A 27614-nucleotide genomic window follows, 5' to 3' on the forward strand; every position below is an offset into this window, starting at 1 on the left:
ATAGTTCCAGGGCATTCTTCCCAGTGGTTATACGTCTGCCAGCTGCTGTGTTATGTTTTTTGTTGTGAAGATGAACAGAACTACTTAATTTTACTGTGGGTTAAAAAGTATTTTAAGAAGACAGTTCTTTCTGAGTGTCTTGATTTAAGAGAGAAAAGTACATTTTGGAGGTGGAGTTTAGTGACAGCTATAACTGAGTTATTGTAGAGTGACAGAATTTGTTTGGGAAAGTGCTCTAGATCAAGTGTAGGATGCCTGGCTGTTTACAAATAACCATCTGAGCTGTACAGTTTGGATGCATGGAGGGAATGTGAAAATCTATTGACATGTTTAGTTATTCAACTAGTTTATTTTTGGGAGCTCATGAATTGGCAAGACATAGTGACCCTGTCTGAAGGGGAAAAGTGTAATGACTTTGAATGCAGGAAACTTAGTGAGTATTTTGTCAAGTTACTTGCTACTGTTTTTTTGCAGCAACTATAATGGAGATTTTAACCCTTTGCTTTCCCACTGAACATTTTCGCGTAGTGTTGATGTATGTTAATGAAAATCTAATACTTCCCTGTCAGCACGGAATTGCTTAATACATCAAAAACAGATTTGAAGAGTATGAGGTTTTCTTGTTTGGAAAAAGGGAAAAAATTATTTGGTGGTAGATTGCTTGTTTGTTAACCCTTTATGTTATACCCTTCATTGGGAATAGCTATAGCTTGGATTCAGAGTTGGTCCTGGGCACAGAATGCTACAACACAGAAAAGACAGAGCTGTCTTGCACACAAGTGATATTGGATTGCGTACAAGTAAGGAGCTGCGAGAAGTTGTGTTTCTGTACAAAAGCACAGCTGTATTTTGCATGACATTGATACTGCTTTTGCGTTATGTGGCTAGAGAGACCCAGCAAACAGGATCAAAAATTGACAGTAACAACTGCAAAGTCTTGCAGAAACTTTGCCCTCCCTATTACAAGTTTTCTGCATGTGACTTATTTGCACAAAACTATTACCACTTAGTATAGTGCATCAGAAAGTAAGAACAAGGCGGCTTTTTTGTAGTGTGTTCCTTGTAGCTACTGCTGCAGTCCTGGTTTGGAGAGCTGATACAAGGTTGCACGGAGTAACTGGAGTTTTTTTCCCGGAAAAAGTTGGTTTTCTTTTGGCCCTCACTGTTCTTGCACCATTTGAAATCCGCAGCTACAGCGTCAATTTAGTTGAAAACTACTTCATTGCTGGAAATAAGTTACTTTGAAGCATTTTACTTAGTGTTACTTGTAGTTATCATACTGAAAAGTTAAAGCTGAGTACATCACACTTAATGATTCCGTATCCCTTTATTCATTCATGTGAGTCGCTTGTAGTCTTACACCAGTGTTGCAGGATTTCTTATAAACACTGAATTTTGAGAACAGATGACTTGCCAGTCATTTTGAAGGGAAAGAACCACGGTTTTGTTTTTTTGTGTTACACAAAATCTAAAAAATGCCTACAGATGAAGAAATACAGCAAAGGTTGGCGTGCTGACTGGACTGCTGGAGACCATTTTGCTTTAAAGGTGACTTGTCGCCCATCCCTTATTTTAAAATAGAAGTTGTTTTTTTTTTTTTTTTAAGGAAGATCTGGAAAACACATATGTTTGTGGAACAATGTTGACTGTCAGCTTATCTGTTCAGCAACAGTCCCTAGCTATTATTAAACACAATTACTGGAAAAAAATTGTCTTAAGTCTCACAATCTCACGTGTTAATTGAAGGCAGGGATGTTAATTTATTTTTCAGCATTTTTTCTGAAGTGTGTGTTAGATACTAGTTTCAAACAATATGACTTCTTTTTTTCTTTCAGTGCCCTCATTGCTAATTTTCAACTTTGTTTTAACAAGTCTATAACTCCTTTGTCCAGCATTTTAGATTAGTTGTTCCTAGTTTTAAGAATAAAAGCTTCCTTGTGATTGTAACTTTCAAAAATTAAAATATTTCCAGCTCAAAACATATTTTTTTTCCTCTTCCCTTTGTAGATCACCTTAAATACAGGTTTAATGATTACAAACATGAAAAAATACATAGTTGTACTTTCGTGTTGCCTAGTAGTTTGTTCATAACTGAGAAGGTTCTCAAATTTTAAACGAGGGAGTATTTTTACAGTTCCTTGATGACTGCAAAGACATTATTATTGTGCTGGAGCCTTCGTCATTTAATCGGATTCTGTAGCGCTTGTTTGTGGGAGATAAAGCATCATTTTAAGAAAAAATTTATTTAAATAAACTGTTATGAAGAACTTCCATTTAAATTGGTTCTTACCTGCAGTGTGTGTAGTCATGTAAAAGTATGCATGTATACATACAGTGTAGGTATAATGTATAGCCAAGACAGAACATAGTTGGTTAATGATCACAGGTTAATGTTGTGACTTAAAAAAAAAATGTGCTTTGCAAATTGTATTCATGTATTCTTGCCTAACAAAATATCCAAGTATAAATTGGATGCTAGTATAAGGGAGACCACCACCTTTGACCAGGCTGCAAATATGTTATGGCCCTATTTTTATTGAAAGCATTGCATCTCTTGGAAGTTGAGGATTAAAGCGGTTCACATAGATACTTTGTTTTAGGGTTTTTCTTGAGGGTTGTGGGTAGCAGTGTATGGTTTTCTAACATTCAAAAGAAAACAAAAACCCTTCCCTGCTAGCGAAGTCTGGATGCTGTGATGTAGCTAGGCTCTTTTTAATCTAGTTTACCATTTCAGGGAGCTTGCTTTCCTTCTAATGCAGAAGTTGAAAAAGAAGCTGTCTATATTCATTGCTCATGGAAATGCAGAACAAGTAGTATAAACAACAGAGTGGGCTGTATATTAAAAATATGTATATAAATTGAAAAATCCTTATCCAAGACCTAAATGAAATGAATGTATTCCAGGATGCCTTTATGTGGGCTGCTGGACAGTGTGCAGGACCCCATGCTTGCGCTGCAAATGTCTATCGCCTTGCCTGTCTTTGCAGGGGTGTTCAGTGCCTGGCTGGGCCCAGGTGAGCCCGGAATTAAGGGATGGAGGGGCCTGGATGTCGCAGCAGCCGCAGCTCAGGGCATGCCAGGCTGTCTCGAGGGCAGCGGGAGCTGCCAGGTGCCTGGTGCCGAGGGCAGCTTGTGCTTCAGGACTCTTGAGGCCGGCGAGCTCAGCTGCAGGGTGGACACAAACCCTTTGAGAGATACTGTTTCGCCAGGCTATCACTTGGGTTCTTGCTCAGCAGCTGATGCATTTGGTTGGGAAATGCAACATCAGAAAAGCACCCTTTTAGAGTCCAAGTGGCTTTGGAACAGCTGTACTATGGCTAAATAAATATAACCCTCCTGTAGGAGGAAATAACTTTTCTACCAGATATATGCACAGATGAATTGTAATCATACTGAGGCCAGTGTTTGCCTTGAGGAAAAAAAAAAACCTTTTAGTAGAGAGCTAGAAATGGAAATTTGCGCTTACACTAGCTTCTTGCACCAGTGACTAGAGAACGCTGCTCTTGCCTGGTAGGAATGAGACAGGCATGCTGGGGAGTTTGAAAAACTAAAGGAGCTAGGGAGATGCAGACCATGAGCTACAACAGTAATATAAAATTTATTGGTCCCCAGGTGCCTACAAAAGTGTGTGGAATTTGGTTCTTTTGCAGCAGTGTGAGTGGACCTGGATAACAGAGGTGCCAGAGGTGCGACCATAACTGGATGTCAGTATGCTCAGATAGAGCAGGGGAGGATAGCCTTCCCCTGCCGGGGGGAACCCAGTGTCTTGCCACCTCCAAAATAACAGATTTCATTTTGGATAGAAAAATAAGATTTTTTTTTTTAAGAATGCAAATGTGGAAGATATTTAGTAATTAGAGATACACTTCCTAAAATACTTGATAATAAGTAGAGCAAAGTACAAAGCTGAAATTGTATGCAGACAGCAATTATGAGAGCTGCTGCTTCTGCAGTAAGGAGTTGTGATGATAAAATACTCGATCTTATATAAGATCATTCCGGGATTTTTTTTTTCTTTAGTGAATGAGGGAGTTCTTTAGTGAATAATTTAATGGGGTAATGTTCATCATTTCATCTTCAGCTACTAAGATGCTTTAATGAAAAGGGAGTTGTTACTGATGGAATTTTGCTTTAAAAAGGCAGATTCAAACTGAAAGCAAACTTGCAGATTAAAACAATACCCTTCTGTGTCTTAAAATAAATAGGTTGTATCTCCTGACAGAAATGGTGTCAGTATCCAGAGGAGGCCTTAGGGCCGTGTGATGGAGTTGCATGCCTTAAAGACTGAAAAGTGACTAAGATAGTGCATACATTTGCAACTGTATGTTTGTCTTTTTTTCTTAAAAAAAAAAAAAAAAAAAAAGGTTGTTAATCTTTAGCGTGGGAGGGAAGAGGTGGTCAGTGATTGCTTTTGGACACTGAGGTTTTCCAGAATGCCTGGGAAGGACATGGTGCTGCTTTTGCGGTGCACGTTTGCTGAGTTCTGTGTGACACGAGAGGCTGCAGCAGATCTCTGGCGAGAGCTCGCTGTTCTGCACAGGCCAGTTTTCCACAACCCTCAGCAAACTGGTCACCACCGATTATTCTTTCCACATGTGGATTTTGTGCATGAAGCTACTTTAGGGAATTGAAGCCAAAATTCAGGAGTTGGAAGGTTAATTATTTCTTTTTGCATGTGTGTGCAATTTGCTTGGAGAGAGAGGGGCGAGAGAGTTAACCATTTACAAGTATGCATCTCCCCTCATTCCTCCCCAGAATGATTGTGGAAATTATTCCTAGACTGGTTGAGGGAAACAGCGAACTCTCTCTCAGTAGTAGAGACAGTTGTAAGTACACAGATTAGCAAGAAACACACAGTGGGTGGATATTGTTACTGAAGAGTTGGTTCTCCACAATGAACAGGAAAAGAATGCATCCGTATTTGGCTGAGGAGTTTTTTACTATTGGAGCTAGGCAAGAAAAGTCTCTTTATTGCTATGGACTTTATTTTAAACTGTTTATTCAAAGATCACCAGAAGTGTCATTTTTCTTGCTTAAGGTATAAAAAGCTTGAAAAGTTTGAGTGTGGTAAGCAATTTCCTTTTTTAACATCAGAGTTGCAGGTCACAGAATCACAGAATCACAGAATGGTACGGGTTGGAAGGGACCTCTTGTGGGTCATCTAGTCCAACGCTCCCGTTGAAGTAGGGTCTGCTTATTTTAGAATTTGATTAGAGAGCCAGTGAAGTGATACTGGGATTTGAGCAACTGACAGGTGGGTTTTTTCCAACTACTACCATTAAAAACCTGAACCTTTAAATTCAGTGTCTACTGCATGTGAGGGGGAGGTACGTGCCTGAAATTTTTCAGGTAATTTTGGAGAATTCAGAAACTTTCAAACTATAAACAGTTCCTTCAATAATAATTGAGAAATTTGGCACATGATAGTCTTTCTGTATCCAAAAAAAGAAGTGTTAATTCCTCTTCACCGTGCAAACATCTGTGCATAAAATTAAAAGATACATGTCAACAAGTGAAGTGTTTGGGAAAACCTTTTATTTCTTCAAGGAAGGGAGCAGAGAAATATAACTAAAATGGTAAACATCTTTTTCTTATTGGTTGTAGCTTTTTTGTGTCCAAATCTGTCCTATTACTTTCAGATAAGGTAAAAGTCAAAAAAAGATATTAAATTACCAATTGTGAGAAGCTGCTTAAAAAAAAAAAGACACACTAAGAAATTATTACAGTTGTTTAATTGGGTGGGTGGTTGATGTCTTTTGAAACAGTTTGTCCTGCCGTGATGTCTTTGTGGAACTAAGTATATTTAACTGGAAGGCATCATGTTCTAGAAAATAGACGAAATGTACTGGGAATGTAGGTGCAAGAGGAACTGCATCTGCAGGGACTGGTACACTTCTGGTTTCGGAAGGGAGATGTTTTCTTCTTCCTGCTGTTTTTTTCGTTGTCTCACCTCTCACGCATTACCTTCTTACGTGTTGCAACATGAATGGAAACCAACCACGGTAGTTGACCTCAGTATAAAGTCTAGAGCAGTAAATTCTTCAGCCCTGAGCTCTGAAAGTGCTGCTTGGGGGAATCCCTCTCTGCGCAGATGCTACTGTGAAGCTTTACGCCAACACCAGGTCACACATCTTGCAGAAGGCCAGCTGAGGATACCTGAAGAATGTGGAAACCTTGGTTAAGCAAAGCCCAAAGTTTAGAAATGGCTACAGTGATACAAACTTAGCCTGCTACGTGCAGGAACTATGTACATGTAAAAGCCATTCTTTTATGTGAACTTTTTTCCCTGATGGTCTTATGTGCAGGTGGCGATGAGTATGAGGTTTTTTTCTGCTTTTTCAGTTTCGTGGTTTGACAGTACTTCCGTGACTCTGATTTGGCAGATTGTGTCTGCAAGGGAACCTTTTGTGCTGGGTGTTCAAGACTTTTGGTAAAGAAGAGAGAGAACAAAGCCACAAATGTAAGTGGTGGGAGATGTAGGAACATAATTGACTTAATCTACTGTAATAGGTGAATTTCATCACGGTTATGTGCAAATTAGTACTTGTTCTTTCTTTCTAAGCAATACTGTGACTTCACATTCCTCATGCATAACTCTCAAGGCTTTTTTTTTTTTAAGCAACTGCTGTAAATACATAGCTTTTTATGGAAAGGGTGAAACAAAGACTTGCAATTTCATCTCTGGTGTTTGCATTTAAAAAACTCTGGCCCCTATTTTATATTTTCCATGGCACTTCGTTATATTTCATAACCAAATGTGTGATGGTTCTGTGCCTCGCTCTTCCCTCCTAAATGATAGAAATTGGACGTTTGTGGCTGCAGAGCAAAACTGGGGCCGAGGACCGTGGTGCCCCTGACCTCTGGGGCTTCAGAACGCCCAGTGGTGGCAGTGGCAGAGCCCCTTGCACGGTCCAGCTGAAGGAGTCCGTGTTCCTGCAGACCAGCTGCTGCAATCTCTGCCATGTTCCTGCTAAAAATCAGTACTAGTCTTGCTCTTAACTTGACTGGAGACAGGATTAAACAGAAGATTCTGTTAGAGAGTTTAAGGGGTGGAATCTTGTCTTGGCACGGGTGGGCTCTGAACATGTGCAGCTCCAACACATCCGTTTCTTGTGGTCCTGAAAGCTGTTTCTTATTTGTCACGCCTCAGATGTTGCAGTTGTGGGAAAAGAACAAAAATTCTTTTCCCTTGGAGTGGTTGTCGGGAAGGAGGTGGCAAAGATGGGAGGAATATACATGTCACTGTAATTGCTAAAAGCACTGTTTTACAGGATTTAAGAGCTCCCCTTCCTTTTAAAGTGTGCTTTTATGCTTGTGGTGATAGTAAGTGATGTAAATGGGTGAAAATATGTATCAAAGCTAATCTACCAATAACTATAAATTAGTATATTCCTTCCCTTCTTTATTTACATTTGTAATTGCATGCAGGGGAGGGATTTGATGAGGGTATTCAGCATTGTTACCTAATCCCTAGACAAAACTAATAACAGCATCATGTCTGCAGCTGGATAGGTCTGCCTGGTATTCCTGAATTGCTCTGTGTGTCCTCTGGACACTACTGCAGCCAAGACTAGTGTATCAATATGCATGTATACCTTATAGGTGACAACTCTACTAAAAGCTAGAAAAATATTTTTAGATCCCCAATAAACCTGCATTGACAGCTGTGTGCTTGTCTGGAGTTTATTATTATGCGTGGCATACAGGCTCATGGCAGGCTGAAATAAGAAGAAATGTTTAAGGGAGATTTCGTTTGCGCTTTAGCCATCCTTAGGATGGGATTTCAAACTGAGTAAGAGACTGAAAATGATTGAAAGGGTAGGGCTCTAGGTTGATACTGAGTTGGGTTCGCTGCTCTGTTACAGACCTCTTCAGGCAAGTCACTTCATAGTCTGTCTGTCTGACTTAGTCCTCTTCAGTAAAAGGGAATAATAGTAGTTTTCTCTCTTAAAGAGGCGTTGCCAGAGTAAGTGCATTAAAAGAGTGTGTAATGCTGTTAGGCTGTGATTATGAGGTCATGCAACTGTGTTAAAGAAAAAAAAAAAAAAGGTGCTGTAATTCAGTTTCTGTACTACAGTGCAAGAACTGAAGCCATGGACAATAAGGGGAGTACGCCTGGCTACTGTTCTCATTTTCTTAAAAAAACAAAGCACAAAACCCCCAGCCAGTGCAGTTCATGCAAGTAGAAGAGCCTGCAGTTCTAGGCAGAGTTCATGGACCGTCCAAAGGCATTGTAGAGTGCTGAATCTGTGGACTATTGGTTAGACATTTCTGGTATGACACTGCCATATCTGTATTAATGTTAGAGCTCTGCTGCAGGTGTGGGTGGGTGAGCTTTTACGTGGTTTAGAAGGCATTGTGATTTTTATATCAAAATAGCCTTAAAATTTACATCAGGGTGGGGAGAGTTCTATGGGGTATTTTAAGAAGTAGTGTTCTATCCACTTTCTGAATTTTAGCATGTCTATTCATAATGAAGATGCTTTACCTGACATCTCACAAATGCAGTTTGTATCTGCACAGTATGAAGGAGTGAACAGTAGACAAAACTAAGATCAAAGAATTCCAGAAGCATAATCTCTTGTTGGCTACCTGTTCGCTTTTTAGTGCAAAACAGGCTGCTTTGTCTCTGTTTACCTCTTAAAAATACAGAATGTTGCACATGACATGTTGTGAGGTTGGATGCATTGATGTTAATATATTGGTTTAACTGTTGCAAAGTGTTAGGTAAGTATTGGGTATTCCATAACATTGTTTGTGGTTCAACTACTTTCTCCAGATGAAATTTGTCTTCAGTGTAGCAGCTAGTAGAATGTTTTTCTGCCTCAGTTGATTTGTAGGTATCTCAAACAGGGGAGAACTGTGTAGAGAATGTCAGCCTGCTGACAGGAGACAGGACATTGTTTCTTACTGTTTGGAGATTTGTTGAAAATAGTAAAATCATCCAAAGCTGTGGGATATAAGTTGAACTAGCAAACTATTTTAAATAAGAGAGTGCTATCTAGTTGTTGTGGAAAAATCCTTTAGAATCCACTAGATGTGTTATGGATTGTAAAGGAACCTTGATCTCAGAATTTAATTTTCTTTGGTGTGAGAGGATCGGGTTGATGGAATCCATACACCTGCAGGGATCGTTAGTTCATTAGCCTTTCATTCTGAGATTGAAAACTATAATGCGTAAGGGATTTTATTTTTTTTAATGCTTAGTGATTTCTTTTGGAGGTGGTCAGGTGTTTAGCACCAATCCTCTTATCAGCTTTTCTAGTAAGTTACTGTGTGACTTTCCAATTATTTATGGCCTGTTTTTTTCACAATTGGGAAGGGCTTACTGTTCCTGTTAATAGCAATTACATAGTTATTATCTTTGTCATGACTATGTCAGACTAATGTCTGACATGATAGTATCTTTAGCAAATACAGCTATTCAAAGTGTAATGTGGGAATTATTGACACAAAATGTTATGACTTCTATTAGAATGTATTTATGTTGTTCTAGGACTTGCAGAAGGAACTGTATAAGGGCAGGAGGACATGTAGAAGCATGTTATACTTCTGACATGCTTAACGGTCGCAGAATTCCATGTGCAGGTGCATAAACTGTAGTTTTTTTGTGTCATATTGAACTTGATCATTGCAACCTTATGTTTCATTAACAACTAAGTCTTTTGCTCCATCTAAAATAGCTTTAATAGGTTTCTTAATAGAGGGCACTCTTCCTCATGCTCCTATTGAATGACATTTTTCCTTTCTAGTTAGAAAGTACAGGGTGGGTGGTTTGTTTGGTTTCAGATGGGCTCGTTGAGTTGAATCTTTGGAAAGCTTCTGACTTTGCTCTGAGTGAGTATGAGACGGGTGTCACTTATGCCCAATTGTGGAAGCGCTTTATAATGTTAGTAAGGATACAAATAAGCTTCTACAGAAATGGAAGAGGATCGTTTTGTGTTTGATCCAGTATTGGTGGCAACCTTCTGCTCTTTCTTTCCTCCACTGAAGTCCCTGTGGCTAAAAGGAGGAGACTGAGCGTGTGTCTGGCAGTAATGGGACAGGAGCTCTGAATCCAGGGGCCTGGAGAGTATTCTGATTCTTTAATTAAAGACTAAGAAATTGGAGTGCTCTCTGGGCCCCTGGATTCTTTAAACGTTGCTGGTTTCCACTGTGTGGTGATTGTGCTTGCGCATGTCTTTTGGTGTTCCTACACTCAGTATTAACTAATGTGCATCTGCTTAGCTGCCTTGTTGTAATGTCTGACAGCCCCAGTCATGGCCGAGAGCTTACTGTGCCTTGTAACAGACCGGCATAGTAAAAAGACCCTTTTGTATTCAACAGCGACCACAAGACTTCTCAAAATACATAATTTTAGAAATTTGAACTAAAGTCTTGTCAGTGCTGTTGCAGACAGACTACTTGAGTAGTTCTATAATAGATTAGCTCAGTCAACACTGGCATCTGTCGGGCTGCAAGTGTGTGGATGTGGACACACCAAGATCAGCACTGCTTCAGCTTAGATAACTGCTGAAAAACAAAAAGATATTTCTGGGTCGAATGAGGCAGAGAGAGGCATATGACAACAACAGTGTTATTGTTTGTGTGACCTCTTTCCTTCATTTTTTGGCCCTCTGCCTCTTCTTTGGTTATCGCTACCCTGTTGCATCATGTGTCAAATTAGACTTTAAAGCTCTTCATGGAAGAATCCCTGTCTAGCCTGTTAGTGGGTATTGTTAAAGACAATATGACACTTATGACCTCAAAATACTTAATGAATATCATTGTATTGGGTTTCAGGTATTATTCTCATTTTATGAACTGATCTGCAGTGGTTTGCTTATGCATGTCTGTAGCAGAGCTGAAAATAGATCCCAGATACTCTGAGGTTCTGCCTGTGCTTTCAGTCCCAGCTATTCTCCAGCCAGACCTGGGAGAGTGACGATGCCTACTTGATGGTGTCAAGAGTGTCTCTGCCGAGAGCTGTGGTCTAGCTATTGAGTGCCTGCGTGTGTCTCATGAAGAAACCTCCGGTAATGGAAAGTATCATCATCTCTATGAACTTTCCCCTTTCTCTTCCCCTATTTGTAGGCCATTACCTCTTGCAAAGCCTTGAAGAAGGAATCTGTGAAGCGCTCAGACTGTGGTGTACCGTATGCTGGACACCTACATATGTCTGGTTTTGTGATGGAGTGCTGGAGAGGTCAGGATGGAAACCACTGAACTTGCATCAGTCTTTCGTGTGGCAGCTCAGTGCATTCAGAAGTGTTTTCTTCTCAGGGCTGAAGTGCAGACAGACTTGGTCTGTCTCTGGGGTGTATCCATGCGATTGTGCAGCTGGTGTGTTTGTGGCGGGAGAGGCATTCGGAGCGAAGGACACATTGTGGTTATGTCAGCTATGGGAATGTGAGGGCAGGGAGAAGCTTTTGGCCTGCTCTTTGCCATTCTGATTTTAGAGGCTGCTGCGATTCCTGCATGTCGGAGTATTGGTCTCTCTGTTGCTAGCAACTGCCTTCCCTGACAGCTCCAAACAAAAAAGCTTAAAATAGCTGTCCAAGTGCTTACAATTAGAAGTTAACCCATTTCCAGTGGGAAAGAATGGTATGTTCGTGTAAGTTTACAGAGCCTGAAAGCAACTTTTCAAACTCCTTAATTGCTGTGCTCTTTCGGTGCTCTAAGGCTGCCCAAGCCTCTTCACATCATGGTATTTATCGTGATGACAGATTATAATAATTAATATCCCTAACTTCAGTACAGTTTGTAAATATTAACAAGAAATGTACCATATACCTATTTTGTTAAAGGGTAAGCCTGCACTGTGTTGCAAAGCCATTTGTATAGATGAGCTTTCCTGCATATTTCTTTACAGAAGTCCAGTTTGCGTAGCTGTCTTCTTTCTCATAGTTCTCTCTAAGAACTGCATGTTGTTGCCATGCAAGACGAAAGATGAGTCTGGTGCAAGCCATGAATCTTCTGTTTTCATGAGATGAGGTTTGGGCAAAATTTCCAATGATTTTGGAAATACTGTCAAAGTTTTGCGTGAGGATAAATTAAACTGAGGATCTAACTTGTATTTGCTGTAGTACCTTTTTAGTAGCCGGTAGAAACAACATTGTCTGTTCCTTTAAAAATAAATCAGGGTGTTGTTTTTCCCTTTTGTTGCTTGTTTAATGATCTGCTAAGCTTTAAAATTCTAGTATCTCTTTTTAATAGTTTTTCTTCCTCGTCCATGCTAATTTTGTTCTGGTGGAGCTGTTTGTGTAAGCCAGGTTTTGCCTGGCTCATTTATTGTAAAGACAAGACTAATCAGAACTTAATGGGCATTTTCTTTGTAACAACTTTTTTGTCTTTCTCATCCCTTTAAAACAAAATTATGTGGAAAATCCCAGTTGCATTTTGAAATCTCCAATACTTTTATCGAGTTTACAGCTTTTATTGAGGAAGACGACCCAAAATATAGGTTATTTTTTGAGTGTTCCTTGAAAGTACACAAGTCTACTCTCATAGGACTGTTGTCTGAAAACTTCCTTTTGAGGCGCATCTGTGGTGCTTCAGACCCTGTAATTGAAAAATCAAAAATGCTTCTCTGTAACGTCCTGCTTACTAGAACGCATATGTGTGTTTAGATGGAATGTGGTAAATTGTGGTGATAGGGGATAAACAAAACCATGTCCATGCATGTAAATAGTAGGTCAAAATAGAATGCTTGCTTAGGTGAATTTTAAGACCATTTGAACAGAAAAGAAAGCTGCTTAGTTAAATGACATCCGTGCGAACACATTTTCACTGCCTCTACTTTATTACATCCTTCACTGTAGTAGGCCAAAACATTTTACTTAAGTAGGGTTTGTATTTCTCCTTGTTTGGATTAGTTCATGAGGTGTAGTTAATATTTTGTTCTTGGGGATGTACATTTTTTCCAGACAATATGGTATTTCTATGTTTTGTGTTGTTTTGCTAGCTGTAGGTAATTAACCTGTGATGCTGAATGTCAGGAATGGTCTAGATTGGAGCAGTAGTTTGTCACATCTGGGGGTGCAATACAAACTGCCTGGTTTTGCTGGCACATAGTCCTTCGGCATGACCATTGTCACCCCTCCTTCATGTCACAGAACTAATGGATTTCACTTTTGAATCTCTGCTTAGTACAGTGGTTTAATACAGCTTTATCAACTCCCAGCCTCTGAAAATGGGAAAGTGAAAGTGGTAGCAAAGTAGTTTTAACCATGCTGTCGTCAGGGCAGAGGCACCCTTGAAGTCAGTCATAGCTTCAGTCTTTCTCCACAATAGAAATGGACCAGTCATCTGAGAATTTGGGTAGGCCATGAATGTCTTTGTGTACTGCTTGTTTAGGTATGTGATTGCTAGCCCCAGGCAGGCACCTTCAGGCAACAGTGGAAGTTGTCAAGCTTCTGGGTGCTGCGTTTTCCCTTTTGTTGTTTGTCTGTGAAGCAGCTTTCCTTTGATCTCTTTGCCCCTATTATGGGCATGCTGTAAAGAGTTCCTTTTTTGCTATGCAATGTTATGCAAACAAGTAAGCCTTCCCCATTTTGTAGACTTTATTGATTCTAGGACTTCCATTTGATACAGTTCTCTAGATTAGTTTCTTGGAGATGTTGGGGAGGATGATTGTTACCTACTTATATTCTTTTGTAGTGGGCTTCTTTTAAACTGGAGACTGTTGAGTTGATTGTTTTTGCATGTTCACTTTGGGCTTCAGTTGCTGCTCTTCTGTGGAGCTAGACTCCTGGAAAATACACCTTTTGCTGTTCTGCGTATCTGTGGAAAACGCCCTGCTGTTTGGGCTAAGGTGATGGGGGCATAAAGCCATCATTGTCCATTTGTGGTTTTGGCTTTCTTGGACAATGTTGCGTTTCTCGGTTGCTTTGAGCTTTCCACTGCCTGCCTTCAGAAGATCGATTGCTGTGCTTTGCTGTATAGAATTTACAAACATGGTCTATTTTCTGTTCTTGTTTCCTCACCGGGGTGATGTGTAGGAAAGCTGTGCCATTATCCTCCCTGTTCAAGGTGTCTGAAGGTGGTGAGTGGGAGGTTGCAAACAGTCTGCAGGAATTTTCATGTAGCTAACTGTCTGGAAGAAAATGTGACAACGTGAGTGTGAGGGAGAGATTGAAGCTGTTTTCATATACAGCAGGGTAAGCACAGGATATGGATAAGCTGCACAATCAGCTTTGCAGACCTTCTACCAAGCACAAAAGCTGTCCCATGCTTTCATGGCTTTCTTGGTTCTTACTAAAGACTGTTGCAATAGGTGGTGGTGGTTTCATGGGGCAAATTTCTGTTAGCTGGAAGAAGTTTTTTGTTTGTGATGCCCTGTAAGTCTCCAGTCACTTTAAGAAAACAAACCACCAAAGCAAGAAACAAAATCTACCCTGTTGAACTACCTCGGTCGTGCTGTTGCATTGGAAGAATTAAATATTCTTTGCCCTTTCTGCACGTATGTAAATAGCGCACACAATTTTTGTTTTTTGCATGTAGATTTAAACCCATGCTTTCTTGCAGGACTGGAGGGGAACTGGTAGCGAATATCCTGTATTCTGGTCTTGATTTTTTTGACCTGGTTTGTTGTGTGATCTTAGAAGTGAGTTAGTTCCTCTGTTTTTGTTCCTCTTTAGTAAAATGTGTGTCATGATTCTCTACCCGTTTCAGAAGTGTGGGATTTGACCATAATAATGAGCAAGTTGGAGAAGGAAGGCTTGATTGCTCTGTCTCAGAAAGACACTGAGTAGCTTGCTGCGTTTGGCTTAAATGTAAAAACTGTTCTTGGAATCTGTTCATCATCATTGAAAGTGATTGAGCCTCTTACAGAGGAGATCAGTAATTTGAGTTGCTGGCAGCAGGAGGATTTAGTGAGAAATGATTGTCATCACTCTTAATTTGACAGTTTTCCTGTAAGGAGCCGTGACAGCATTGTTGCAGTTAAGGCTGAGAATGTATATTAGCTAGAATCCAGGAACAATGTTTATTTTTCACATTAAAAAAACCCTGAAACAGAAGTATTTAAAAGCTAAGATTAAAGTGGTGAAATGGAAGATGGTCTCTGACCACTGATTATCTTCTACATCCTTAACTTTGCCAAGTTTTGAGGAGAAGTCAGAGTCTTTTCCGAATCATTTCTGCAGCATTCTGTCAGAATTGTGTGCAAATAATCTCAAAGGAGATTAGGAATGTGCGAAATTTAAACTTGCTTATCATGCCAAATATAGGTGATGTTGCAAATGAACTAAGCAAAGCATAGGACAGCCCTCAACAGGTGGGCTGAAGAGTAGCGTTTAAGGTTACTATAGTGTATGAGGTCATTAACTTGATATGTGAAATTGTACGTATATGCACAGACTTAGTGAAGAGAGTATTTAGAGAAATGGAATAATGATGGGTGGTTATTAAATATACAGGCAAAAAATTTTAAAGGGAGATAAAGATATTTTATATGAAATGGTTGCAATGGAGTGTTTTTAATTTGTCCTCTAAATCAAATAACATTTTAACTTAAAAAAAAACAAACATTAAAAAAGGTTTTGTAGCAAAGTCTCCAGGTTAATGATAAACTGGGACAAGATGGTTGTAATGGATAGGAATGTCTAAACAGTTCTGCAGAATCTACTTTGTGTTGAGTAAAATCTCCTAATTGGTGTTCAGGGCTGGTACCAGCTTAGTGGAGTGGCTCTGAGTGCCTGTGACCTGCACTTGTAAGATATCTCTGCTTTGAATTTATTTATTCGAGAACAGTATCCTGGATGCAGGCAGAGACTCCTCCTTAGACCTGTTGCATACTTAAGTAAGTCCTTCAGGAGACTTTGCCTAAATCTGGCCCACGTGGTGTTTTATATATGTTTATGGTTTTCTTTAATGCTCTAGGGCAGATATGGTGGAGAAGTTTCGGCTAAAAATGCTAACCCTAACTTCTCTCAGTAAGGTGCCATAGGTTACTTTGCTTATGTTTTTTTAATTCCAGATAACACTGCATAAGTGCCCATTGGGTGTACGTGTATCGAATTTGACATTGGTTTTAGGTCTAGAGCAACATGAAAAATGCCTTAGAGATCTGAAAATATTTACAGTATTAAAGGAGGCGACATACAATTCGTATTCATCTGAAAGAAGATCGAGAGGTGTTCTTGGACGCCAGAAGTTCCTGGAAGTGAAAATAACTGATGGTGATGCATGCCAAATCTTAGAGTTATTAAAACAGAATACACTGATGCTAGGTTCTGCTTTTTCTCTGTGCAGTGTAAAAGCAATGCAAGGTATCATAACACTTCGGTCTATTTGGAAGCAAGACACAGCATCTGCTGGGAATTATGGTATCAGAACTGGCTCTGTGCTTTTCTCAAAGGTAAGAAATGATCACAAGGGTACTGCTTCAAAGCGCACTTAAGCCTGGCAGTGTGTTTCTGGTTTGCTGTGCTACTGCAGGCTGACTCTTGTGCTGAAATTAAAGCAAAACAAAACAAAAAACCCCCAAAGCTGGTGATTGGCTAGGATGATGATAATGTGAGCTCATCCCTCAACCTCAGGGCGGGAAGCGTGCTTAGTCATAGAGCCAGCAGTGCTCAGCCAAGGAAGCTGCCAACTGTGAGCTTTCCGGGAGCATAGTCATGCTACAGCTTGAACATCTATCACTTCAGCTTAAACTATGGACTATTATTATTAGGATGACCTACAATATATTTTTCTGCAGTTTTTCTATATAGAAAAAAATTCTAAAAAGCTAATTTTGTGATGTTTTCTTTTACCATCTAATATTGGATGTACCAAATCGTCTTTTTTTCCTTGGTGATCTCTTTGGATTATTTTTTTTTTGCATGCAGTTAGGAGAGCTGGGATGATAAATTAGTATGTTTTGTTCAAAGTACCTTAAATCTCTTTCCTCCCCAGTAATGTCATTTTTCACTATCCTGTTTTTGTGCTGTTGTGACTTCAGTTGTTCTTCAATAGCTACAGTCTTCTCCAGTGACAAGATAACTTCCCTAAGAGGCATGTAATACTTTTTCGGATTCCCTGTATGGAACACCCAAGTACATATTCCTTTCCCTCCTTTAGGTTATCTCTGAAGTTACTCTTTTTGTAAACTTTGCACCTTAATACTTTTGTTACATCTCTTTCCTAGATAGGTGCAGTTCTACACTGGTCTGAGTTAGGTTTTGCAATGCTGGTTGCTTCTTACCTAGTAACAGAAAAAACAGAGCCAGAGTCCACACAAGTGGAGGTTTGTAGATCCGTGCTAATGCAATGCTTTCTCACTAACCTGAGAGCCCTCTTTATAAAGGTCTGGATACTTGTGTGTGTGGTAGTTGCAAATCTCCGCCACCGCTATGAAGAACATCATCAGCTGTTGGGTTTATTTTTTCCTTTTTTGGAAGGGTTAAAAACAAGGACTTCTGAACTTGTAAGCCAGCTTTTGAGAAGTTATCTTTGCATTCTTCCTCAAAGTGTGGAAAACCTACAGTAGAGCTTCTGAATGTTGTCTGGCAGGTTTCAATTTGATCTAGCAGTTATGTCTTCTGATATCCGGAAAAACTTACATTCTTTTTATCAGAATGATATGACTGATCAATGCAAAAGCATGCAGAAGCATCAGTGGAAGGAAAACTGTTACAAGGTTGTCTAGTTTGGAAAGAAAAATAGCTTGTGATGATTTCAGAAAGTAAGATACAGTCAGAAACCACTGTTGGTAGTGTTATGTCAGGTACTGTGGTTTAGCTGTTAGCAGCACTGCAAAAAGCAAGGAGAGAGAATAACATTAATGCTCCTGAGACGCATATAGCAACCTTTACATCTCTACGTTTTTGCTACCAGGGATCCAGTTTCCTGCTGTAGAATGTTTTTTCCTCTCCTAATGAAGTTTTGAAATAGGAAAAACTTACTTTACGAGATCCTCATTTGTATGTAAGTTGCAGTTTAGAGAGAATTTTCCATCTCACGTGTCCATAATTTCTCCCAGAGTTATTTTCGTCCTCTTGAGAGGGGACTGGAAAATGAGCCGAGACGTTGTGCTTAAAGGAGGGAGGAACGCCCTGGCTCTGTGATATGGGGTGGCAGAGGTCCAGGGCTTGTAGCCAGAGCGAAGGGGGGGGAGCGTGGGGGGAACAGCTATGTAACAGTCTGAGGAAGTGAGTCACTTCGCTCTGAAACGCAGGCCCATGGTTCCAGTAGCACTGAAGCCAAGCTTGGCCTCGGAGGTGGAAGTTGCATAAGTTAATTTAAACCCTTTGTCTTTTCCTCCTCATCATGCTCCCAACCCCACCTCAGTATTAAAACCTGCACTGTGGCTGTATCTGTTTAAAGGAAGCTCAGGCTGCAGGACTTAGGTGTGCTCTGTGCTTTTATTTTGTTGTTTCTCATTTTATAGAGAGAGGTAAATGGATTGCAGGTTTCGTTGGAGGAGATGTGTGCATTAATCTTGCCTGCTCCACTCAGGAGAAACTTGATTTTATAGCAGAAGGAATGCAGTAAGAATAGGTTTTTGACAACTTATTAAAATCTTTCTGAAATACATTGGCAGTGTGATTTGAAGTGGAACAGAGCGCGTATTGAAAAGAGGTAATAATGGAGACTTGCATGCAACTACTGGAGTGTTAGTAGTTTAATAATTTAATTAAATTTAAAACTAAACTTCTTAAAAGGGTTTAGGTGTCCTACTAGAAATACTGGTGTATGTGTTAACACATTAGACCTTAATCCTGTAAACTAGGCTTTTAAAACCTAAGTTTGTGGATAGCTTTTCTCTGTGCAAGAGGAGGGTAAAATTGTCCTAGACTGCATGTTCCGGAAAGGCTTTCTCCTGTAAGGGTGGTAGCTTTACACTAACGGATATTTGCTGGTGTCTGGGAGCAGCTGTAACAATCTGCCTGAACTACTTTTCCATGAGCGTGACCTGAGCAGGAGCAGTTGCTTTCAGCTGTTGAAGAAAGCATCTGAGAGGGCAACAGGTTGAGCAGGCCCTGTCTTCAGTGCTTGGATCCTTGGTGGGCAGTTCTTAATTGGAAAGCAACTTGTAACGATTGGGGGAGGAGGGGTGAATGATGGGCTGCTGCCTGATCCTTTGCTTGAGAACACCGAATTGAGCATCTTGCTCAATTGCTGCGTGTTTGGTTGCAGCCTTTGTGTAAATGTGTGTGTTTTGGGAAATGTGGCCTGACACGTTGTTTTTCTTTTGACAAGTCATTAAGGGGTTTTTTGGTTTTGAGCTCAGAATCTGTTTTTAATCTGGCTTCAGGAAGACAAAAAGTAATTGGCCAGATGAGAGGGATTTTAAGAGAAAAACCTTCAGGATGAGCTTGAGTCAGAAGTCTGTGTGCAATTGGGAGTTGCATCATGCAAATACAGTGTGATATCTGTTTTGTAAAACTAAGTTGTTTTGTTTTACATTCTTCTATCAGTTCAGATCTATTATTTCTTACACATATTATCCTGATCTTCATTTCCGTGGGAAATGGGGCAGACATACACATTGTTGCTTATCGCGTGAGCGTTTATATGCCAGTTATGTCTGTTGATGATTCATTGCAATTGCTTCTCTATTTCAGGACCTGTAACTAAGTGGACCCTACTGACCTCTGAACCACAAAGGATAAGAGTGAAAAGAAGTGAGAGAAGCACACGCTGAAAAAGGAAGTGGATGCACTTTCATCTGGACGTCTTTCTTGGCCTTGATTACTAAAACTGAATGGAAAAGAGACACTTCCGTGCCTTTCCTCCCCCAGCCTCAGGGATGGGTGGATTGTAAATGCGGTGTGTGCAGCTGGTAGAGTAGACTGAACCATGAATCTTCAGGCTCAGCAAAAGTCTTCAAGCAAAAGGACTGGGAAACGAATTGCCTATTTTAATGAGCAGGAAATAGCTGTGTCATCAAAAGAACCACAGCAACAGCTTAAGGAAGGACAATACTATGGTCATGGAGGGAATATACCAGTCTCCCAAACTGTGGAGATCTCTCACGCAGGAGGATTAACAAGTGCCCCCAACAATGTTGCTTTGATGAACTCTGTTTACAGTCAAGATAGGGGAGAATCAATGATGATGTCCCAGACGGTAACAGCTGTCAAATGGCAGAATTCATTAATGGGAAGCCGGTTGCCAGAGAGGAGTGACAGCCACTGGCAGTCTCCACCTTCGATGTGGAGCCACAGTATGGTTTTTGGGGGCAACCCGAAAGGACCCCACTCCAATGCTGGTGCCCCAGGCTTCTATGGACACCCAGAAGCCCTTAAAAGAAATCAAGAGAAAGGAGTATTCGTATCACAGCTGGACTTGTATGGAGATGCTGTCCAGCAGATGATGTCCCAGAAGGCTCAGCTGGAACAGCAAGCCCTGGTTAGACAGCAAGCTCAAATGAATTCTTTTCATCAGATGCAGAAACAGCAGCAACAGAATCAAAGTCTGCCGTTACAGCCTTTCCAACTTGCTTTTGGTCACCAAGGCCAAAAGCAGGGTCTTCCTGAGTTGTTACATGTCTTTCAAGAAGCCCCAGCTTCTTCCAGTCCAGCATTTACTGCTCAACAAAAACAGCAAGCTCTTCCCCAGCTACAACTATTTGAAAATTTCTATCCTCAACAGCAGCAGCAACAGGCTGCCACACAAGCTTTCGGTCTGCAGCAGACTACTTCCATAGCACAGCCTCATGTGGCAGCTGCAGCACCTCAGCATCACATGATGGCACACCAGTTTCAGCAAACAGAGAGGAACCAGGAACTATTCAAGGCTCTAACAGAGCAGAACCAACAGACTGTGCTACCTCAAACCCAGATTCCCTTTCCAAGAAGGTCACGGAGGCTCTCCAAAGAAGGTGTCCTGCTGACATCTGCAGGAGAAGTGTTGGCTTCCAAGCAGGCAGAAGAACAACCTAGCAATTTATTTCTGCATCACTGGCAAACGCATCAGCAAGAGGTCCCATTACAGCAGCCACCTGAATCACTGGCCCACAACAAAAGTAGCTATTCTCACCCCAAGAGAATGGATCTGGGGCAGAAGGATGTCCTGGTCAATAGTGAGCTGTGCCAGATAGAAACAGACAGGCAGGCCACAGCCCAGAATGGTAGAGATGGGGAGAAAGAGGCAGCAGCAGCTGAAGAAAATGCTCAGAGAGCTAATGATTTTCAGGGTGTCAGAGGTGGCGTAATCCAGAGTACGCGACGGAGACGGCGTGTTTCTCAGGAGGCCAATTTGCTAACTTTGGCCCAAAAAGCTGTTGAGCTGGCTTCTCTTCAGAATGTAAAGGTAACGTATACATCCTAACCAATATAGCATGTTTTAGACTACAAAACTAGGAATTTATGTATATATACAAGAAGTGTTATAATACAGCAAGGGCAGCTCTGGAGTAGTGGCATGTAAGTTCAGCTACAGTAATTCGCAGATAGGGTAGAACAGAGATCTTCCAGTGCAATGAAACCACCAAAGGGCAGTTCTATTTCACTAATACTAAATGTGATTTTAGACCAGAGCTTCCAAATATGGAAGTTTTCAGCTTAGGCCCCAAGCTGATCAGGAGTTTAGAGAGACAAGTATAAGCGGATCACTTGGTGTGTTTTTACCAACCTAACATTCTCTTCCTTTTATGTTAAAAGACTGCTGCCTAACTGCCAGATTTTCAGTTTAGCATCTGAAGTGTTTCTGAATTGTGCTATCTAAAAATTATATAACGCAGCTTACATGTTCAATATTTCCCAAATATGAGAAGCTTGAGGAAACCTCATTTACATGAAGAACTTACACCAGGCATAGCAGAGGCCTGGCTGACGCGGTATCCTGTTTCTGAGAATGGCCTGCAGCGGATGTTTAGAGATTGGTAACCTGAGGACAACGTCTGCCTGTAGACCTTCTGTAGGGCTTGATGGGGAAGAAGTTTGCCGTTGGCTGGTTAGGTAGTTCACACTCTTAACCTTCTGCTGTCCCAGCAATCTAAACTGTACAGCATGCATTCCATATGGCAAGATGACAGGGCTGAAAATTAACTAGCCTAGAGGAGGCAAATAATAGGACTTTGGAGTTGGGTGGGGGTTTTTTGAGGGGCTTTTTTGGAGGTTTTCTTTCAGTTGTGGTTTGACTAATCTTTCATTGAGTGCCTCTAGTGAGAAGTAAAGATACACTTTTCTTTGGAAGCTTTGTTACCAGAGGCTGGTGAAATACAGGTGTTAGAGCATGAGCTACATTTACCTGCAGTTTTGCCCCTTGAGTTGCTGCCCAGTCGGACAACAAAGGGAAGGAAATTGTATTCCCTCTTGTGTTCTCATCATCATTTTTTTCCTGGTCTGACTGTGGCCGCTTTTCCAATGCCTTCCTTAGAGGGATGTGCTGTTTGAGTGAAATAACTGGACTAATAAACAATGAGGCAGATACCCATAGCCTACTCCATCTCTCACACCGCAGACAGCAACCAGTGACTGGTGATGCTGTCTTCAATCCTTTTTGCTCTAACTCTAGTTGAACAAGCAGATTTGACAGAGAACTAGTAGTAGTTACCAGCATGAGCTATTTGCTCATACTCCCAGCCAGTGTATGTTTATATTGCAGGAAGGCCTACAATTCACATGGCAGTCTGATCACCAGCACAGTAGCACGAAAAAGCTAACAGAGCATCTAGGAAAAGGCCCTGAGAGGCAAAGCAAAAGATTGGCCATTTGAAGGCATGTCTGCTTGCAGCTTGATTCATAATGTAAAGACCGAACAGAGAAGTGTTTTGACAGATGCTCTTTTGTTCTTTGCAGTTACACAAGCAGCTTGTTTGCTTCCATGATGGCACTAGCAGAACTCTTTGTGTTGATTTCTCTTTAGGCTTTCAGGATGAGGTTTTGAAAGAGGTTAAAATTCTTACCTGAGGTCTGATGGATTTTACATCTTTAAGGGGGTTGGATATCATGTGAGGGAGAAAAAGAAAAAGTTTACTGAAGGAGAGTAGTCTGCTTATCGCTTATCTTATCAGTGTCTTTCTGTTATGAACAACCTTAGAAGCCTTCTCTAGCATAGGTTATGTGAAGAGCATGTAAGAAGGCCATAGGGTTAAATTATTGGTGAAAGAAGATACATTCATAATTTGAAGCCGTTGTTTGATCATGCCAATGTAGGTATGTGTACCTTATGTGAAAATAATATTTTGGACAGCAGTATCTGTCTACATGTGGTGTCACAACTGATGCTTTGCACCAGAGCTGCTCGTCACACTGTGCCTGCCTTTTTCAGGTGATGCAGGCTTATTGCTGCTTTACAGGCTGCAGCAAATTTTCAACTCTTAGTTTTATGATTTCATTTTGCATATAACTGTTATATGCGAAAAGGTGGTGTAATTTTTTTTTTCTTTAATAGTGCAGAAAACTCTTCCCAGATCTGAAATGGTTGTCTTAAGGATGACTGGATTTTAAATATTCCTTTATGAAAGGGAGACAGAAATTTTAGTTACCTGACCTCTTTCCCCTGGCACAGGACAGGGGACCAGCTGCCACATTAAAAAAAATAAAAATTATTTGTGGAATTGCAGTTCATTTTATTTGTGGAATTGTGGTTCTAGACTTGCCTGCATCGCAGACAAGCTTCAATTTGGCTGCTGAGAGAAACTGCATTTACTGTTATCCAGATGATGCAGAATGATGGCAGAAAGCACTGTATGGGCAGGTGTTTCTAAAAGGCTGATGTGGTTTCTTGTCTGATCACAGCAGTGACCTTGGAACAGTTCTTCCAGCTATTGCAATTGCTGTGTCTGTGAAGGCTAAATTTTTCAGAAACCACTTGAGGCATAGGCAGGATCAACGCCAAAATGACTTACAGGTTTCTATGGGTGTCCTTGAGGACTCTAGATCACTAGTTCATCCCTCAACATTTATGCAGGAGTCTAAACAGAACTGCTACAGGTTGCACTTGCTGGAGTTACCCAGCAGCCCTCCTGCCCCAAATTCTGCAACAGAGATGCTAAGCTAGCTGAAAATTCCCTAGCAGTTCTGCAAGTGAGTGTCCTGTCCCTTGTTCAATGACTCCTTTCTGCTTAACCTCTGAGCATAATCAGACAGTTGAGAAATTCTTTAGGGGTCTGAAACAAATAGCTTAATTCCCAAATCAGTCATGTCCCCTCTTAGTAAACCTAGGATTCGTGTGATCTTTCATGACCAGAAAAGCTGTGGTGTGGACCAGAGCATCTTTGAGAATGTCTCGACTATTTGTATTAAGTTCCCAGTGGTGCCTTCTCTCTGCCTCTGCTACTGTCCAGGTCTTCTCCTTCCTCTTTTTTCTTGAAGGGGTCATCTCTCCCATCATCAAGGAAGAGAGTCCTTTGCTGGTTACCTCCAAATCTTGAAAATAAAAGGAGCATGATTAACTGATCATATGGCCAAACAAATATGACCTCTTTTGTGTGACTAGCTGCCATAATTTCCTCCTTGTTGTCAGGAAGTTAGTTCATGTCTCTTGACCTACAGAGATCTGTCTAGCACACAGGAAGTATCTGAGGTTTGTAGATTGGTCAGATTTGGTGCTCGTTCACATATTCATATTGCCGTTACTTGTTTGATTGCTGTTATTCTCTCAGGTACCCAGAAAGTATGGTAGAGTGCTTGCACTAATAACAGCTACATCAGGAGGAAAAAAAGTAATCTGATTAAAACCAGGACTTTTCTTGTCAGTGATCTAAAGAATGTAGTATGAATGCATTGCTTTAAACAGTGGTGCAAAACTAGCTACTGTGGATCTCACTACCAGAAGGCAACCCCAGATATATCCCAGATAACTAGACTTCAGTAATAAGGTGATAACAGTATAAAGTGCCCTGATGAATGGAGGCCCACGGATAGCAGCATGAAGCCGTGTATGTGAGCTGCTGCTTCAGGTATGGGCAGGACTAGTGGAAGTAGGTATCCGTTTCTAGTAATGACCTATTTATATGTTTAAAAAGGCATCCTTGTTAGTCTCTCTTTCCTGAAGCAGTGGAGGGAGGCTACAAAAATTTACAAGAACCCCTTGTTATCTAGAAGTAGTGGACCCTAGTGACATATTTTTCAGCATGATGTATATACCCTCCAGATCCAAAATTGGTAGTCTCGTGGGAAAGTACAGGTGCATATCACCAGTCTGGAGTGAAGGGAGGTCCTCAGAGCTCATTAATTCCTCCTGCAGCACGAACTGGGGCAGCTGATGCCGGTTGTGACTTTTCAGTTGTGTGATTCATCATTGCTTGGTGGGGGCAGATATCTCCAGTGTCAGTGAAGAAGCAGTTGGACTGCTAAACTGCAGTGTCACTTATGGGATAAACCTTTCTGTACACACTTAGCCTTACTCTAATATAAGGTCTTGGAAGGAAGAAGTCCTAAATATTCTTGATACGATTGATTTTATTTGCTCAGGCTTGGCACCTAGCTTTTTGGAAGGCTTAGTTTCAGAGTGGACCTGCTTGGTCTTAAAAGCAAAGAAAATTGCCAGCGGTATCATTTGGAGAGAGGCTGGAGCAGTAACTCCAGGCTCTGACTGATGCATCTTGTGACAGTACAGTTGCGCTTCCTTCAATATAAATACAGTATCAAAGTGAGTCTGCAGTCTAGTGTCCTTCTAGCTATCATGGGTTGACTCCTCATGGGCCAGCTGGAGCATGTTGTCTCGCTAATCAGTGAAGCCAGCTTTCTTGATCTTTGACTACAGTGAAATGGAGGGGGGGGTGTCTGAATCCTTATGACAGAACCTGCTTACACTAGCTTTTTAATCAGAATTAGGTATTCTTAATGGCACACAAAAGCTTCTTTTTGAGGACTTCAGTAAATCTCTGCAAAATTTTGGAAGTCCAGGTTGGAGACCTCTTATACCTGAGAGATAATGTGCCTTAGTTTCCACCTACAAAACACAGCTTTTACATAGATTCCTCAGTAGACTGTGGCTCTGACAAAGGATGAGTTTGCTCACTTAATCCTATCTAAAGGCTTTCCAAACAGCTTTAAGTTAGAGAGAAGTTAAGAAACAAAAAGAGCATCTTCTACAGCTTCTAAATGGCCCTTCCTCAGAGCTCAAGAAGGCCTTTTACATTCCTGAAATGAGATGGTTTTAAAAGTTGTGCTTTAACATCTGGCTTCTAAGTGAGCTGGCAACTGCTTTTGAATTAAGAGTGGAATGGACATGTGGACAGTCATCTGAAGGACTAGAAGTCACTGATTTAACAGTACCTGAAACCATCCATTCCCATCTCCTTGGAGCTCAGTTTTCTAGGGTTTCCATGGAGTAAGACATGGAAGCTGTAATACTAATGCAAAAAGTGCCAGCTTGCAGTTACGCGTTGCTGATTCTGCTGAGCAAAAGTCCTTCAGGCTCAAGCCTGGTTAGACAGCAAACCTCAAAGGCTCCAGTTATAATAAGGAAAGTTGCTTCTGTCATGTAAATCAGCAAAAATGCAGCAAAAAGCTAGCTCTTTTTTTTGTGTGAGGGATTTAATTAAGATTATCATGGTTCAGTCTTCCCTGAAATGGAAGTCCAATGTTTCCAATTAATAACCTGCATCTTATGGTCATTACTAAATCTGAAGAACCTTTGTTGGAAGTTATACAGCAGGCACAAATTCATCTGGAAAATAAAACGTCAAACCATAGGTAGTGAAACGATACTTAAGAATGATGTATACAAGTATTGGAGCAGGTAATTTTAGGAAATTTTGGTAACGCTTTTGTGAATTATTCTTTTTCCTCCAGTAACATTTTTCCAAGTCAATTTCAGCTTGCAAATTGCATTGAGAAACTTCAGTACACTGAAAGTAAGATATAACCTGATTGTATTATGTAAGTTCTACAGAACTTCTAAGGAATCTATTTTTCGTCTCAGGAACTGGATACTTCAGAAGAGAAGAGTGTGCTGATAGCAGCTCCAGAACCTACAGCTGCAAAAAGTGTTGTGGAATTTGCCAGTTCTTCACCAGCTCCCAAAAGAGCCCGGGAGGACAACAGCCTTGTGCCTCTTATCATTCCTGTGTCTGTGCCAGTGAGAAAAATTGACTTGCAGAGCCTTGGAAAGGAAAAGTCTGACGATGGAAAGCTCCAGAGAGTCCAAACAAATGATCGAGCCCCTTGTGAACGCAAGCCTTCTGTGATAGTCACTCGGAGGCGATCTAATCGTAATACTAACATGGAAACCTCAAATCAGGTATGCATAGACTAAGAAACCAAAGATGAGCCAAATCTGTTAGATTTAGTTACGTAGCTTTTATCCATAAGATTTTCTGTGATTTGATGTCAAGGCTTGAACTTCGAATGGATGTAGTCTGGGGACTGTGGATTTTTTTCCATCATAATATTGCCATATATTTGGGCATCACTGTCTTTCCATGACCTACAGTTAATGCTAGTATAGCCAAGCAATGCCCCACTACTAAACAGTGGATAAAGCCAGATGATCAAAAACACTAGAGTCTGAGTGCTTTCTTCGTACATACATAGATAATAATAAACTGTGAGTAGTGCCCATATCTCTGTATATGAATAAAATACAAAGTGAAGATTTATTCTCATGGAATTGAACTCTCTTCTGAGGTTCTGAAGGTCAGTATTTGAGTGTTCCCCTTCAGTGTGATGCTGTTGAGTGGGGTTTGGGGGTTTTTTTGTCTCTTCACAAGTACGGTAGAATGCTCAGATACCAGAGAAATGGAAGGTATC

General features: G+C 40.8%; 1 protein-coding gene across 3 annotated transcripts in view; it reads left to right on the plus strand.

Moving 5' to 3' along the window:
• MIDEAS (mitotic deacetylase associated SANT domain protein) overlaps positions 1 to 27614 on the plus strand; it is a 61010-nt gene that overhangs the window by 13053 nt on the left and 20343 nt on the right. For 2 of the 3 annotated variants that reach the window (XM_075425703.1, XM_075425702.1), the window contains exons 2-4: positions 16234 to 16339; positions 19533 to 21222; positions 26788 to 27105. In XM_075425703.1, the coding sequence (XP_075281818.1) occupies positions 19768 to 21222; positions 26788 to 27105 (1773 nt within the window). In that variant the 5' untranslated portion in view covers positions 16234 to 16339; positions 19533 to 19767. The remainder of the gene's footprint in view (positions 1 to 16233; positions 16340 to 19532; positions 21223 to 26787; positions 27106 to 27614) is intronic. The other variant, XM_075425700.1, reaches the window with a different exon arrangement.

The sequence above is a fragment of the Opisthocomus hoazin genome, chromosome 7 (genome assembly GCF_030867145.1).
Source record: "Opisthocomus hoazin isolate bOpiHoa1 chromosome 7, bOpiHoa1.hap1, whole genome shotgun sequence".
Lineage (NCBI taxonomy): Eukaryota > Metazoa > Chordata > Aves > Opisthocomiformes > Opisthocomidae > Opisthocomus > Opisthocomus hoazin.